The 15,626-nt window shown below is 38.7% G+C and overlaps 1 protein-coding gene across 1 annotated transcript in view; it reads right to left on the reverse strand.

Annotated features, from left to right (window-relative positions):
• Positions 1-15,626, reverse strand: part of RGS7BP (regulator of G protein signaling 7 binding protein) — a 55,511-nt gene that overhangs the window by 13,946 nt on the left and 25,939 nt on the right. The window contains exon 3 of the mRNA XM_032214068.1: positions 1,452-1,582. Coding sequence (XP_032069959.1) covers positions 1,452-1,582 — 131 coding nt within the window. The remainder of the gene's footprint in view (positions 1-1,451; positions 1,583-15,626) is intronic.

Raw genomic sequence — 15,626 nt, forward strand, 5'->3', positions numbered from 1 at the left:
CTGGCCATGACCACCCCAGTCCCCCAAGGCCAAACACAACCCTGATGCGGCCCTTAATGAAATCAAGTTTGACCCTCCTGCTCTAGAGGAATAGCCCATTTTCCGGGAATATATATCATGAGACAAAATCGGGGAGTAAATGTTTTGCAGCAGGGAAGAAGGATTGTTCCCAATCCCCATGATTGATAGTTGGAAAGGAAGGCCTACTTCCCTTCATTAGTCAACATGGCAGAGAAACAAGAAATTAAATGTTCTTTCATAAAATTAAGTGCATAGAGTTTATAAAGACAAATTTATCATGCTAGGTATCAAAAGCCCACCTGCTCTTTCACTTTGCTATTTTAGGACACCTCCATTCAGTGGCAAGGTAGAACAAAGGTGACCAGCATTATGCCCATTCCATTATCCATCAGTACAAGGGTAAGTGAATTGTATTATAATTTGGCAGTAAAGAAATCTCAAAGCAACCTGGGGCAGAGATTGCCACAGCCACCTTCTATGTGCAGCCACCTGGCAACTAAGACCAATTTGGACACAGGCACATCTCCAAACTCATATGAATACAAATAACTCAAAAGTATAAAAGTACGGAAACAGCTGATGACAAGCGAGCTTTTCCAGAAGAACATTTGGGAACAGGACATTTTCTAAACAAAGATATGTGATCAATATGAGTATGGATTTGAAGCAGGAGAAATAAAGACAGCAACGTAAAAGCCATGATTTAACACTATCAGCCACAAAGCAACATGCTCCAAGTAAGACTTTTTTCACAGTTCCCAGAAGCTGTTTAATAGGGCCCTGCTCTACTTCTAGAGAATCCATGAGAGAAACATTTAGATTGGTGAACCAAAGAACAAGCTATGAAAGGAAGCTGGTGCAGTTTTTCTGTTTTGGTGATTTTGAGCTTGTGTGCTGTTTTGAAATATGGGATCCGTGATTCCAAGTAACAGTGGGTTTTATTTTGGCCTATGGAAGAAATAAGAAGAGATAAAATGGTTGGGGTGTGTTTGTATGTGTGTGTGAAGAGGATGGGACGGACCACATATATATTGCTTTGACTTTTAGGGATAATGAGAAAAAATATTTGTTTCCAGCTAAATATACAGATACTGTTTGACACTTTAAAACAATGCTTTTAGATTATTTACTTAAAAGTAAATTAGTTCATAGGGACCTGTGGCTAGAATAATCTTTTTGAAAGCAACAAATCAACATCCATATTCTTTTGCAAATCTGCATCTGACTATTTATACTGCCTAAAGATGCAAGAAATCTCAACTGCAATGGAATGGCTACAAAGGTCTGGACTCAGTTACAAAGGCTCTATAACTATATATGGGCAGACTGACTGAAGATTAATAGATAATAGTCCTATTTCACAATTAGCCAATGACAGCTGAACTGAGTGAAACAATATCTGAAGGATTTCTCATATGTTACCTTCCTACCTTTCCGATGAAGTTGAAGCGATCCAAGAAGGCATATGGATTTCAGCATCTCTGTTGTGTACATTTCTAAGCAACACTGTAACTGGATATATAGTCTACAGATTTCAGGATGAATTTCACCATCTTCTGGCCTGCAATAGATATATGTATGTGTAAAACAACTAGAAAATGTTATCATTTCCAACCAATGATTCTCCTCTCCACATTTTCCATACAACTTACATTATACATACTCTCTCTCTGTGTGTGTATGTATGTGCGTGCGCACGTACACACACACAATATTGCCAAAAGTATTCGCTCACCCATCCACAAAGTCAGAAGCAGTTGTGAGCGAATACTTTTGGCAATATAGTGTATACACACACAAACATTGTTCTTTTGAAAGAAATGCCTAAACAAAAAACCATCTAGAAGATATAGAATCATCATCTACCAATTCCTCCCTGCCTTACTTCTCTGGATAAGAGAAGCCAAGGCTGGAAGTTCAGTTGAAAAAACAATTTGTGATTATCGTGAAAATCAATGACGCCAAAAGAATTGCATAAGGCAATGAATATTTCAAAACCCAGGTAGCAAAATCAAGCAAACACTTCAGGAACAAACATTCCCAATTTTATTTCAAGGTGTTGATTCCTTCCTCTTGCTACTTTCTCCAGCAAGAAAAATCAGTATGCTAATGATCACTAGTTCATTAGTCGATTTCCAACTTTGCTGATTTATTTTTTTTAAAAGCACCCAACCCCGATTACTAAATCTTTCCCAAAACTTGCCAAATGGAAATGCAAGCTTCATTTTATGTAAGAGAATGTTATTTTTAATTCCATATGAAAAGTATTTAAAATTACATTAAGAATTGATTTACGCCTGTGAAATCCTTTATAAAATTTAGATTGCTATTCTTTTAGCATACAAATGTATGAATGCTTAAAATATATAGTTCTTTTGATCAAGTATACTACCATTCTGGCTCCAAATATATTCATTTATTTTTTTAATTATCTGCAATATAGTATTATACTTGACCACATACTTGACCACAACTATAGTGAATCCTAATTATGACTGAAAAATACTTTTAGAATCATGTTTTGAAATTAACTATGAGTTGTGAAAAAGACAACAATTCTATATTAATTATTAGGTTCAAATAAAATTAAACAGTATGATTGATTGAAAATCGAAACAAAGTTGTGCGGTGACCCTTAGTAGGACTTACTATGAAAGGTACTGAGATGTTGCACCGCACACTCTGAAGTTAATTATAATCACTTGGTATACACCTGATTTACTTTTAAAGCCCTACATGGTATTGGACCTGTGTACTTGAGAGACCGCCTCCTGCCAATTACCTCCCTTCGACCAATCAGATCCCACAGATTAGGCCTCCTCCGGATAACATCAGCTAGTCAATGTCGACTGTCGACCCCCCGGGGGAGGGTCTTTTCTGTGGCTGCTCTGGCCCTCTGGAACGATCTCCCCGTGGAGATTCGGACCCTCACCACCCTTCAGGCTTTCCGCAAAGCCGTCAAGACCTGGCTGTTCCGGCAGGCCTGGGGCTGATGAGTTCCCAGCCCCACTCGAATTGCTGATTGTTGTGTAGTTTTTAATTTGTCTTTGTATCCTGTTTGTCTCGTTTGTTTTTGTATTGCCCCCTTCCCCATGTGTTTGTTCGCCGCCCTGAGTCCCCCTGGGAATAGGGCGGCATACAAGTATAATAAATACAAATACAAATTTAATTATGGTAATTGGGACCATAATTTCCACCACTATTGACAGTTGTAAAGTGCAAAACCATATGATGGCGCTGTTTAGTAATAGCAGTTCCAGCTATCGTTAAATTGTGCAACATTGTTAAGCAGGTCACATGATGATCTTGTTATTTTACCCAGACTTTGCAAATGGTAATACTGCCACTGTAGTACACTGCAACCTTGTATTTCCAAACCAGCAATGAAGACCAATTGGAAGTACCACTTGTTCAGCACAGTTAAAATTTCTAATGGTCACTGAATTAGTGGTTATTAATCAAGGATGACCTGTATTCTAAGTCATTTTAAAATCCTAGCTGTTGAACAATAATGCCCTGATTTGCATATACCACTAAGCCTAAATCAATTCAAATAATGGGTTAGTATTATATGTGAACCAAATATTCAACAATGAAAGACATTTCACATTTTGAGAGATTGCGAAAGGGAAAGATAATAATCTACCGACTTCTATTCAAAAAGCTTGATAGTTATACAGAATATAGTTCTCTGAGCACAGGACATTTTTCTTCTTTATTCATGTGGGAAATACACTATGTGAATGATGGGAAAATAGCCACGTGTACAGGGTTCTGGATTGCAGCCATATTTATTTTTAACCAAAACATTAAATAAACATTTCATTAGGCCAAGAGAAATTAGAAGCATGACCCAGTATCTCTCAAAGCTCTGTTGCTATGCCTATCACATAGATCAACATTACCCCAGAGAGCCAGATGACCCTGACTTCATTGGCCTTTCACAAAGCATTGAAGGTCTGAATCTTCCCACCCGCATTTGGGCTGGGAGATGTTAAAATCAGCCCCGTCTTCTAATTGTTTTGTCACAGTAATTTGAAGGGCAATTGGTTTTCTGACCCATGGCTTGTGTTATAGGCATTATTTTGAATACAGATTTTATGAATCATGTTATTATTTTTATAGTACATTGCTCAGGGTTGTCTTTGAAAAATTGGTGACTCTATATAGAGTTACACAAATAAGAAATAAAATTAATTGTACAGAATATGGCATCTCAACGCAATAATTTTCTAAAAAAGAAAAAAGAGGAATCAAAGAGGAACTGCAATACTTGCAATTTCAAAATACTATTTCTGAATTAGTATTATTGCCCTTATTCGTAAGAGATTTTTCTATCTTAAATTACCCCAATCTATCATAAGGACAGGAGCTGACAAGTCAGTAGACAGTGATTCTCCAGCCAGACATAATCATTATGTAAAATGGAATAGGTGCCTTTGATATTACTTTCCTATCTGCAATTTATCTAGTTGAGTTTTTGAAGATTCTATTGTTACAGAATGCAGGGTTGAGTTTCTATCAATTGCCTGTGTAAGGGGTGACAAACTCGACTTCATTGAGAGCTGCATCAGGATTGGGTTTGACCTGGGGGGGGGCGCAGGGGAGCATGGCCAGCATGACGTCACTTGTGTCAGGGGCGCCTGTAGTGGCTTGAGCACTCTGCCAGCAAAAATAGGCTTCCGAGCTCTGTTTTCGCTGGTAGAGACACCACAGGCTAGTCCTTCACTGTTTCCAGGTTGGCTCCATGGGCCAAATCTAAGCACCAACAGCCCGGATCCGGCCCACGGGCCTTGAATTTGACATCCCTGACCTATGTGTAGCAAAATCTGACATATGTTTTGGAAGGAATCAATGCTTTAAAGAACAAAGAAGCCCCCTCTTTCTGGAAAGTTAAAAGAAATTTAACTTGGATAAAGTCCTGGAGCCGAAGTGAAAATAATAGCAATAGCAGTAGACTTATATACCGCTTCATAGGCCTTTCAGGCCTCTCTAAGCGGTTTACAGAGAGTCAGCATATTGCCCCCAACAATCTGGGTCCTCATTTTACCCACCTCGGAAGGATGGAAGGCTGAGTCAACCCTGAGCCGGTGAGATTTGAACCGCTGACCTGCTAATCTAGCAGTAGCCTGCAGTGCTGCATTTAACCACTGCGCCACCTTGGCTCATAATAAGGATGTTATGAATTAGATTATGGTTAATGAGGTGTTCAGACAAGGTTATAAATGCATTTATTACTAGCTCACAGGGCACACATTTTTTTCTTAATGGCCTCAAAATCCAAGGTGGACATCTGCAAAGGAGAGAATAGAGTGGAAAATCCCAGTGTAAGAATTTCAGTGCTGTATTTCATTCCATGAATTCTAGGAAAACATTATACAGATTCCCAGAAGTAGAACACATGCCTTGGGAGGAAAAGGCCTTTGGACCATCTACTGCATATCCAGTTAGTAGGAAGCAAGTAAAGGGAAAAAACTGCCCAAGACTTTGGAAAGACTCCATTAGTCATATTAGACAATATTAGGCTACCTTCTACACACTGATTAAATAGGCAAAACTATGCTATGTATGGTAGCTTGCTGTATACCCAAGTGGACATTTTGAAAAGATAATTATCCTATGAATGGTAGCATTTTCTGTTAAATTAAAATAAAATCGTAAGAATTTTTTAAATCAAGGAAACTGAAAGCCAAAATATAACGATCACTGACAACTACTTAACAGCTGATGATAGCAATTTGAATATGTGACCTCATTTTAAAATAGGAGTGGTAAGTGAGATACAACAATGTACACATTTCTCAATTATGAATGCTAAATTTGTTTTTTCTCAGGCAGAAGAAGAAATCCTTTCTTTGGCAGAACCTTTCTTTGGCAGAACCTCTTCTTCAGGCCCTGGAATTCATTCTGAAACTGAGGAGAATGAGTTCTTCTTCACAAGCTTGGACCTGTATGCTGCTGTCCTCCATCTTTTCATTGCATCCTCATGGTTTCCTCGTTTCCTTCTAATATCTGGGAGGCTTCTTGGAATGCTGGCCCTGCCTAAGTGCCTGTTCTGACCTAGGCTTCCCAAGAGCATGAAGCAAAATCCTTGTCCTGAGAAAAAAAAATCCTTTTATTCATTTACTGTGAATTCTGCTCATTCACATCCAGCAACGTCATTCAAGGGAAGATTTACAGTCACAGACCTTATCTGGCTTGGAGAGCTGACAGGCCGATGTCTACAAAACTTGGCAAAGAGTCTCAGATAGTCATGAACCAATTAATCAAACTAATGATCTCCTGGAAACTCCACTCCCCTTTCGCTCCTCTTTTATTTCCTCTGGGAGGGGCCATTCATCGTTCACCTGTGGTCTTACTCCCAAGTCAACCCCTATTCTTTAGCTGTTCCCTTTGTCTGGCAACTCTGGGTATGTGCACACTGGGAACAGGCTCCAGCTGTTCGTCTGCCTCACTGATGTCTGATTCCGAAGGCAGTTGATAACTGGTATACAGCTCTGGTCCCTTCTCTGCCTCTGGCACAGAGCCCTCATCAGAGTCTTCCCCAAACTCCAGGATTGGCCCATGTTCCTCCCCAACCTCCTCACTGTCCGAATCTGCTGCCATCTATGCTGGCGGGCCATAACAATGCCTTCTGTGTCTGATGCACAAATTCCATACAAATGCGAGGAGTGGACAGTTTTACTATTAGCCTCTCACTTTCTCTCTCAGGAGCACTTATAGCATGTATCTCTTCTTGTCATCTTTGAAAGACAAACACGACCACAAGCCTTGTTTCCTCTTTCAACATTTATCTTGTTTCTTGCAGCTTCAGCCTTGCCACATCTTTACCTTTGGATCTACCCATGAAAATCTGGATCAGGTGAGCCTCGATTTATGACCATTTCTTTAACGACTGTTTGACGCTACAATGACACTAAAGGAAGGAAGCATGAAGTACTCCAAAATCTCCTGGTAGATGGCTGCGTTGACCCTGGACTTAATGAAGCACAGTGGACCAACACCAGCAGATGACATGGCTCCCCAAATCAACACAGACTGTGGAAACTTCACACTGGACTTCAAGCACTGGATCAGGTCTGTTTTTCTTTAGCCCAGGCTTCTGACGTTGTTTGTTGTTCAGGAGCGGCTTGACAAGAGGAATACGATATTTGAAGCCCATGTCCAGGATCCGTCTGCATGTGGTGTCTCTTGATGCACTGACGCCAGCCTCAGTCCACTCCTTGTGAAAGTCCCCAACACTTTTGAATGGCCTTTTCCTGACAATCCTCTCCAGCCTGCGGTCATTCCTGCTGCTTGTGCACCTTTTTCTTCCACACTTTTCCCTTCCACATAACTTTCTATTAATCTGCTTTGATACAGCATTTTGGGAATGTCCAACTTCTTTTGCAATTACCTTTTGAGGCTTTCCCTCCTTATGGAGGGTGTCAATGATGGTTTTCTGTACAACTGTCAGGTCAGCAGTCTTTCCCATGATTGTGATTCCTACTGAACCAGACAGAAACCATTTAAAGACTCAGGAACCCTTTGCAGGTGTTATGGCTTAATTAGCTGATTAGAGTGGGACACTTTGAGTCTAGAATATTGCACCTTTTCACAATATTCTAATTTTCTGAGATTGTGGATTTGGGGTTTTCATGAGCTGTAAGCCATAATCATCACAATTATGACAAATCACGGCTTGAACTATCTTGCTTTCCATGTAATGAGTCTATCTCATATATTAGTTTCACCTTTTAAGTTGCATAAATAAATGAAATAAATGAACTTTTGCACGATATTCTAATTTTTCGAGTTTCACTTGTAGTATGGACATGTAAAGATATAACATTTGCAGAAGTTCTGGAACTAGTCTGAAAGAAACTCTTTTAGTCCCTCTGAGAAGAAAACGAAACATGTGAATGGCTTGGTTATATCACCAGTAATTGGAATTTATTAAGGCATCAATAAACACGAACCTTTTTATGCACAAAGATGATCAAGATAGGACACAACTTTGAAAAGACAAACTTAAACCTGATTTTCAACAGTGAACTGGTGATATTGTCTGTTTGTTAACATCACCATCATTTTACTTCTTTTTGTATGGACAAGCAAGAAACAGAAGCAATCTGAATAATTTCTTTGTTTTGATTTGGTTTTCAATACAAATTTCCAGGAATGTTGTATCTTTCATAAAAAAAAAGAGCAGTCATTTTTCTTGGGAATTTTTTCCCTAAAAAGGAAAGGGGAATATGTTTGGTACATATGTTTAATATATTAACTTGATATAATTAGAGTGTTAAGATTTAACCTGAATTACATTTTTAGATTCCCTTGGGAAGTATGATGCAAAAATAATCTGACACGTTTTGGTTCCCTGACTGTATTCCCTTTAAACACAATCAGTTCCCTTGGCAACCTTAGATGTTTCATTCACTTTATACTATTTTAGAGATTATTTATTTATTTAACTTACTAGGCTATAAAGGTCCCTTTTGTGGATATATTCTGGTTAGATATTGAATTAGCATATACTTCATAGCAGGATTCTATCTCTTGAATCTGTAGCACTAAAAAACCTAGAATTAACTCTTACTACTGATACAATTGAGATTTTAAGAAAAAGAAGTGTAATAGCAATCAAATTGTTCTGGAAACAATATACATTATAGATGTTTAATATGTTTGCAACCATGAATTGTTATTCTAATCGGCTTTTTTACTTCTGATCTTTAAGCAGCAGCACATACACGGAGCATTTAAGAGATTACACTAGGAATTCTCAGGCTCTGAACTATGGTTAGCAGCATGGGGGATGGGCAACAAAAAATCAAGATGGTGGGTGGGATCATGTGATTGCAAACCCTCTCTCTTTTATAAGTCATACACATAGAAAGGGGAAGGGCTTCAATTGCAACCTCTATTTCAGGGATATTAAACTAAAGGCCTGCAGGCCGGATGCGGGACGCGCAGGCCAGGCCCACCTCAGTTCCACAAATGGGAAAAATGTTGCAAAACAGGATGGCAACAAGACGCGGTGAGTTTGAAACCTGTGTACTATTCTTGACCCTTGTCCTGCAGACACAATTGAGCACTGTGAAACTTCTAAAATGCTAAATGAATTCATGTGAATTCTTCATGAACAGGGACGGAATGTAGACTGGATTCCCAAGTGGGGGGGCTGCATTCCAGAGGTCAAAGAGGAAGAAATGTATGGAATGTTTGGTCAGGTGAAAGACGGGAAAAACGATTCCTCCCTAGCAACTCTCAGAGAATGGATATAATCATGCAAATAGTTGTTTTAGTTTGGTAAGACTTTGGTCTATAGGTGAGGAACAACAAAGGAAACTACTCAGAAATAACTCCATGTATCTGTCTTTGTACTGGGGTGGGGGGGTGGGGCTGACATAAACAAAGTAAATGAGTAGGACCTGAAAAGAAGATAAATATCTGCATGTGTAACTTGTGCTGCTTTTAATGTATAAGATCCACTAAAATCACCCTTGCCAGTGTAAAAACATGCATTCAAGAGCTCTAGAAGCATTTCCCCTCGCTCTAGCTGCATAACTTCCTAAGAGAATTTTTTTTGACATTTAGAATTGCTACACAGAAAATGCACAACAAGCTGCCTACATAATTCTTCCTTGACTTTTGCTGGAATTTAGGGTATAGCTATTAACTGTCATGAAAATAAGCCTCTGGGACGCAATTTTTAGAAATGCCAAGATGTTAAAATAATATATTCAATACACTTGACAACACTTCCAAATTAAAAAAAAACTAATAACGCTACCTTTACTCCAGTAAAACAAGTCTGAAAGCAATTTATAAGCTTCACTTAACTCCTGAAGAACATTATATTAAAATATTTACTGACTCCTAGTAAACACTGTTTTCATATTGTCCATTAATACAGAATAAGAGAAATATTCATTTCTACATTCATATTTGAGGAGAGGATATAGATATCGAAGTCTAGCAGAAGCAGCAGGAACCTGCTTGCATAGCTAGTAATATGGACTAGTTGGGCCCACATCTACCACCTGATTGTTAGCTTCAGTCTTTTAATGAGATGCAGCCTTTTTTTTAACAAATCAACTGTGATCCTGTTGATAAGCCTACTTGTTTATATTTAGAGTCTAAGGTAATTCAACTCAGCATCAATTCTGGGTGCCCTTAGAAATCTAAACTTACTGAATTTATAACCTGCCTTATAAACAAAGAAAAATGCACTGAAAAAGAGGGAGTGGGAGAAGTAGATTATACTGGGGAAAAGAATTTTAGCCAATTCTGAATTGCATCAGAAATTATAGCATATTCTTTGTTCCTGCATATTGCCACCGACAATCTGGATCAATCCTACTGATCCACTACTTTGCTTAATGGGGACCTCAGAGATGTTCAGCAATGGTTGTGAAAACCAGGGGAATCTTCAAGGGGGCAAGGAGAGGAAGGCAGTGTCAGAGAAGGCAAGATGCCTAGTTGAAGCTACCTCTTTTATGTACTTCTGTGATGCAGATAAAAAAGGTTTTGGGCTTTGATGCCTTTTGCCAGCATGCCCCCCATAAGACTCTCTGGGTGGAACATTTCCTTCCTTCCTTCCTTCCTTCCTTCCTTCCTTCCTTCCTTCCTTCCTTCCTTCCTACCTACCTACCTACCTACCTACCTACCTATCTACATACCTACCACCTACCGACCTACCTACTTCCTTCTCACAAACAGTTTTCAAGATCAATATCATAACATCAGTTTTGGTCAATTCCTAGTGACTTTGTAGATGTGTCCATACAATTTTTTTTGTAATTTCCAGCACTGCAGTCAAATTGCAGATTGAATTACACATGAAGTATTTTTATAGTTCACATACCTTTTATAGTTCACTTCAGGAAAATATTCTTATATGAGAATAGTAGCAACCATAATTTTCATAGGGGCAAACATAAAGTCAGGAATAACAAATATTTTGTGGCCCACAAAAAAACTACCCCTCTATTTCTTCTTTTAATCCAGGGTTTTTTTTTCCCTTCAACCAATCTGTACACATCACTTAACAGAAATCTGAACTTTAACTCCTTCATTTGCTTGCTGAGAAATTTTGCTCAAGCAGGAAAGTTGTTTAAAATAAAAACAGCAGAAAGAGGAGGGGAAACTCTGTATAGTAAAGGAAGAGGTTAAACATAATTTAAGTAAAAAAGTTCATCCTGCATGTTCAGCCTATACAAGTATGATCCCTCAGGGTTTACTAAGCCAATAAATAAATCTCTGCAGTCTTTTAAGATCTCCAAAACAAATAGCTTAAAAATGCTGAATATAGTGCAGCTGGATAAGAAAAATGACATTCTAAAGGGGGAGCGGGTTATATCACAATGACACTCTTAAGATTATATACAATAATCTTAAATTAGCATAGAATAGAGAAGAAAAGCAGACAGGTGGCCAACTCATCTCAATTAACACAAATGGAATGAAGATGCTTCTAGATGTCTTTATTTATTCGTTTTGTTAAAATCAGAGTTTTGTTTACAATAACACAACACATAGCACATGATTTGTGTTCTACTAGGAACAAGAATGCATAAAGAAAATGCAAGTGTACAGAATATAAAATCATGATTTTGTGTGCCCTATTTCATGAGCTGCCATTATAAATTGAAACAATAGTGAACATTATCTTGATGTCCCCTTGAATATTATCCAAAGAGGCACATGTTATCATGTGCTTCATCACCCTTCCCCTTAAACAAACCAGGAGTTTCTTCTCAAAATGTTTAAACTTGGGGCACTGACAAAAAAAACCCAATAAATTGCTTACAATTTTCAAGCCTTCAGTATTGATGGAACCTTTCCATATTTACTTTCAACTGAAGGATGTTAACATAATGCAAATTAAAATTTTGGTCCACATTTTAGAGACATGCAGGTTTATGAAAGTACACAAAGTTCTCGTGAGTGAGCTGTAGTAGATGAGCAAACTTTCAAAGTCTAGCAGAGACAAAACTAAGAAGTCTTATTATCCCCCTAAATTAGGCTGCTGAAATCTAAAAGGCTGGAAGTCTGGGACAAGAGATTGTTGTGTGAGACATTTATGTGAAAGTACACATACAGTTCTGAAAACAGGTGATGAATTAAACATGCTTTCTGTGAAGTGATGTGTACATCTTTTTGCATTTGCCTTTTTAAATACACCTGTCCAGGGATGAAATCTACTTACCTTCACTACCATTTTGCAAATGTGACTGTACGAGCCACGTCTGTGCATGCGCAGGACTTTCCGTGCATGCGCAGAGTGTCAAAAATGGACATGATGATGTCCGAGCGGGTGGGCGGAGCCTGCTACCGAGCACGCCTGCAAAGGTAACTAGAACAGTGAGGGGGGGGGGAATCCACTGTGCCACGCAATTTGTTCATCGAAAATACCAGTTTGCCCGAACCAGTAGCATTTTTTACTATCGGTTCGGGTGAACCAATCCAAACCTGTAGCATTTCACCCCTAAACCTGTCTCCAAGTAGCCTTTCCCCACCATTTCATGTCCACTTTTCTAAATGAGCCTATTAATATCTCCCACAAGAAAAGTGAAAAACAAAGCAAGTACTATAGGTTAAAAGTCCACTTAAGCCACGCAAAAAGGCTATTCTGTTCTTAGCTAGCCAGGCGCTTTAGATGTCACCACTTCTTGTTTGAAGATGTGACCTACATTATCATTATGCTCCAACCAGAGCAGCAATGTAGAAACAAACTTATTATTTTACACTGATAAGTATTAGTGTTTATATTATTGCCCCGCAATATTTTTCTACCATATATTTAATAGCTTATAATGGCAAAACAGACAAAATGTATTCCAATGGTTCAGAGGATTCCCTGAAAAGCGAACACACAGCCTCAGTGGCACAGTGGTTAGAATGTAGTACTGCAGGCTACTTCTACTGCCTACTGGTTGCCTGCAGTTTGGCAGTTCAATCCCACCAGGCTCAGGGTTGACTCAGCCTTCCATCCTTCCAAGGCAGGTAAAATGAGGACCCAGATTGTTCGGGGCAATATGCTCTGTAAACTGCTTAGAAGAGGGGGTTGTAAGCACTATGAAACAGTATATAAGTCTAAGTGCTATTGCTAAGTGCTATTAAAAGGGGGAAAAAGAAAATGCAGTAAATGTGTGTCCTTTTTTCTGTTTTTGTCATTAATTGCAACCTTCTTATAGTGGAATATTTAAATAAAAAGAAAATGAGCTAGGAAAAATACACTAGAAATTATCAAACAGTCTCTGATACCCATTTTATTAATTTCTAGAGTTTACCCAGATGCAATACTGGATAGATTACTAACAGAAGTTACTAATTTCTAGTTTTTGTCTTGTAGAGGAATGCTAACAGATGCAGTGAAATCTTAAATGTAAAGAAAAGAGGCAATTGTTGCTAAGCAAGTCTGGATCTAATTCCAGGATTTAGGAACAATGTGGCAATTTTTTAGATATTGACTTAAGTCCAGGGTAGGATAAAATCAAAGAAATATGAATTTAATGCATATACACGTATCACATTCATACCTATGGTGAGCATCTTGATAGGTATGTTTCTTACTTTCTGAATTCAAAACTTATAAAATTTGTCATAATAATTTTGTTCATGGTACTTAAGGTACAATAGGGTAACATTACCATTGCTTACTGACTTAAGATGAAAAATGGATTGTTGCTGTAGGGAAAAAAAGCCTTAAATGATCTGGGCTATCAACCAAAAACCATTTATTCTGAAACACTCCCATTAACTTCAATAGGCTTACACATGAATAAATGGAAAGTGGACTGCAGCCAGAGCCCAATGCTTTCAATTTAGACTCCTTTCTAAAATCTTGTTGTGTTAGATTAATGAATGTGTCATTTTCAGAGTATAATTAAAAAAAAGCAAGCAAATAAAAAAAGATATTTCCCTTGCCATTTGTCAGGCACATACAGTTTGAGACTCAGCAAGGTAAATTCATTTTACAAGGCTAGAGGTCTTTTCAAATGCTGGAAGACTCTTCTTTAATTCTTCCACTACAGAACATCAACCTCAATCAAAGGAACTGGGCTTAGCCCAGTGCAAACAAGAGCCACTCTTCATTTAAGGAGTGGAAAAATACACAACTTCATTCTCATCTAATCTCTTGTTATACCGTATTTTTCGGAGTATAAGACGCACCTTTTCCCCCCTAAAGAGGGGGGGAAGAGGGGGGAATTTGGGTGCGTCTTATACACTGAATCTAGCCCCACCCACCTTTTGGACTCCCAGCAATTTACTTCCTTGCAGTAAACAGGGAAAATGGGGCTTGCAGAGGCGGCAATAGGCTATGACAATCCCTACAACCTGAAACAGCTGATGATTGGGAGGTCCCTGCTGAAATTGAAAGTGAAATTTGCTGTTTGCTGCACTAGGCAAATTTCTGGGAGGCAGAGGCAGCTTTTTTTCTTATGCTAATCAGACTGTTTGCTGCAAGGAGGTAAGTCAATAACTATGAATGCCTATAGAATGTTCAAAGCATTAGACTTACTTTTTAAAGACTGCTTTATTATTGTTCTAGACAACTTAACAAAAATGAAGAAGCTTGATCTGAAGAGGCCCAGTGCTATTGTATCTCCTTTTAAATAGCAGAGAATAACTATACTTCCAGAAAGCCACATCAATTTTAACAGCATATGTACAAGTATAGTCTGAAGTGTAATACCATAAACAATGTATATTGTCTGTACTGTTTGATGTTTGTTGCAAGGAGGCAAATTGCTGGGAGGCAGAAGCAGATTTCCCTCCCTTGTTTTCCTTCCCAAAAGCTAGGTGTGTCTTATACTTCAGCGCGTCTTATACTTCAGTGCGTCTTATACTCCGAAAAATACGGTAAATTCCTTATTCCAATCTTATCCTTGTTTTTAGGTCTTGCTTTCTTATCCTGTCCAATGCCATGTGCTACTTTTCAGTTATTTTGTTAGTAATTCCTCGGTTCCAAATGACTATTGTGGCCTCTAGTAGAAAGTGTCCTTGCCCTCTTCACCATCACTGCACATCGCCCTTTTATTTTTTTCCCAAGTTTATTGCTGGAAAGTAAAAAACTTTTCGTACATTCACTGATGGAACAGTGTAATGATGGATCTGTCTTGGTTTTTCTTTTCCAATTCAGGTAGAATCAAGAAGCAGAGCATCCACCATTCAGGGCCCAGGGTGAACAAATTCCAACAGAACTTCAAGCCATACCTGTAACCAGAGGTGGTATTCAGTCAGTTCAGGAAAACTGGTAGTGGAAATTTTGAGTAGTTCGTAAGACCGGCAAACACACCTCTGGTTGGCCCTGCCCTCCCACCCCCACTGTTCCCTGTCCTATATTCTCTTGTTTTTTAGCTCAGCTGATTTGCGCGATAGAGCAGATTGCTGTGCCTCAGCTGAGCTAAAAAAACAGCTCAGTTCATCAGCGCTGACATCATGGGTGGTCTTTGAGTGCTGCGCGCACACGCAAAGCACGTGTTAGGCGCATGCACAAAGCGCTCTCTCATAGAACTGATAGGAAACGATTTGGAATCCCACCACTGCCTGTAACCAAAGTGAAGGTTGGAGATGAAATCTGTAAAGGGGTTTCTTAAACAACTTTCATCTCCAGC

This window comes from Thamnophis elegans, chromosome 3 (assembly GCF_009769535.1).
Source record: "Thamnophis elegans isolate rThaEle1 chromosome 3, rThaEle1.pri, whole genome shotgun sequence".
Taxonomy (NCBI): Eukaryota; Metazoa; Chordata; class Lepidosauria; order Squamata; family Colubridae; genus Thamnophis; species Thamnophis elegans.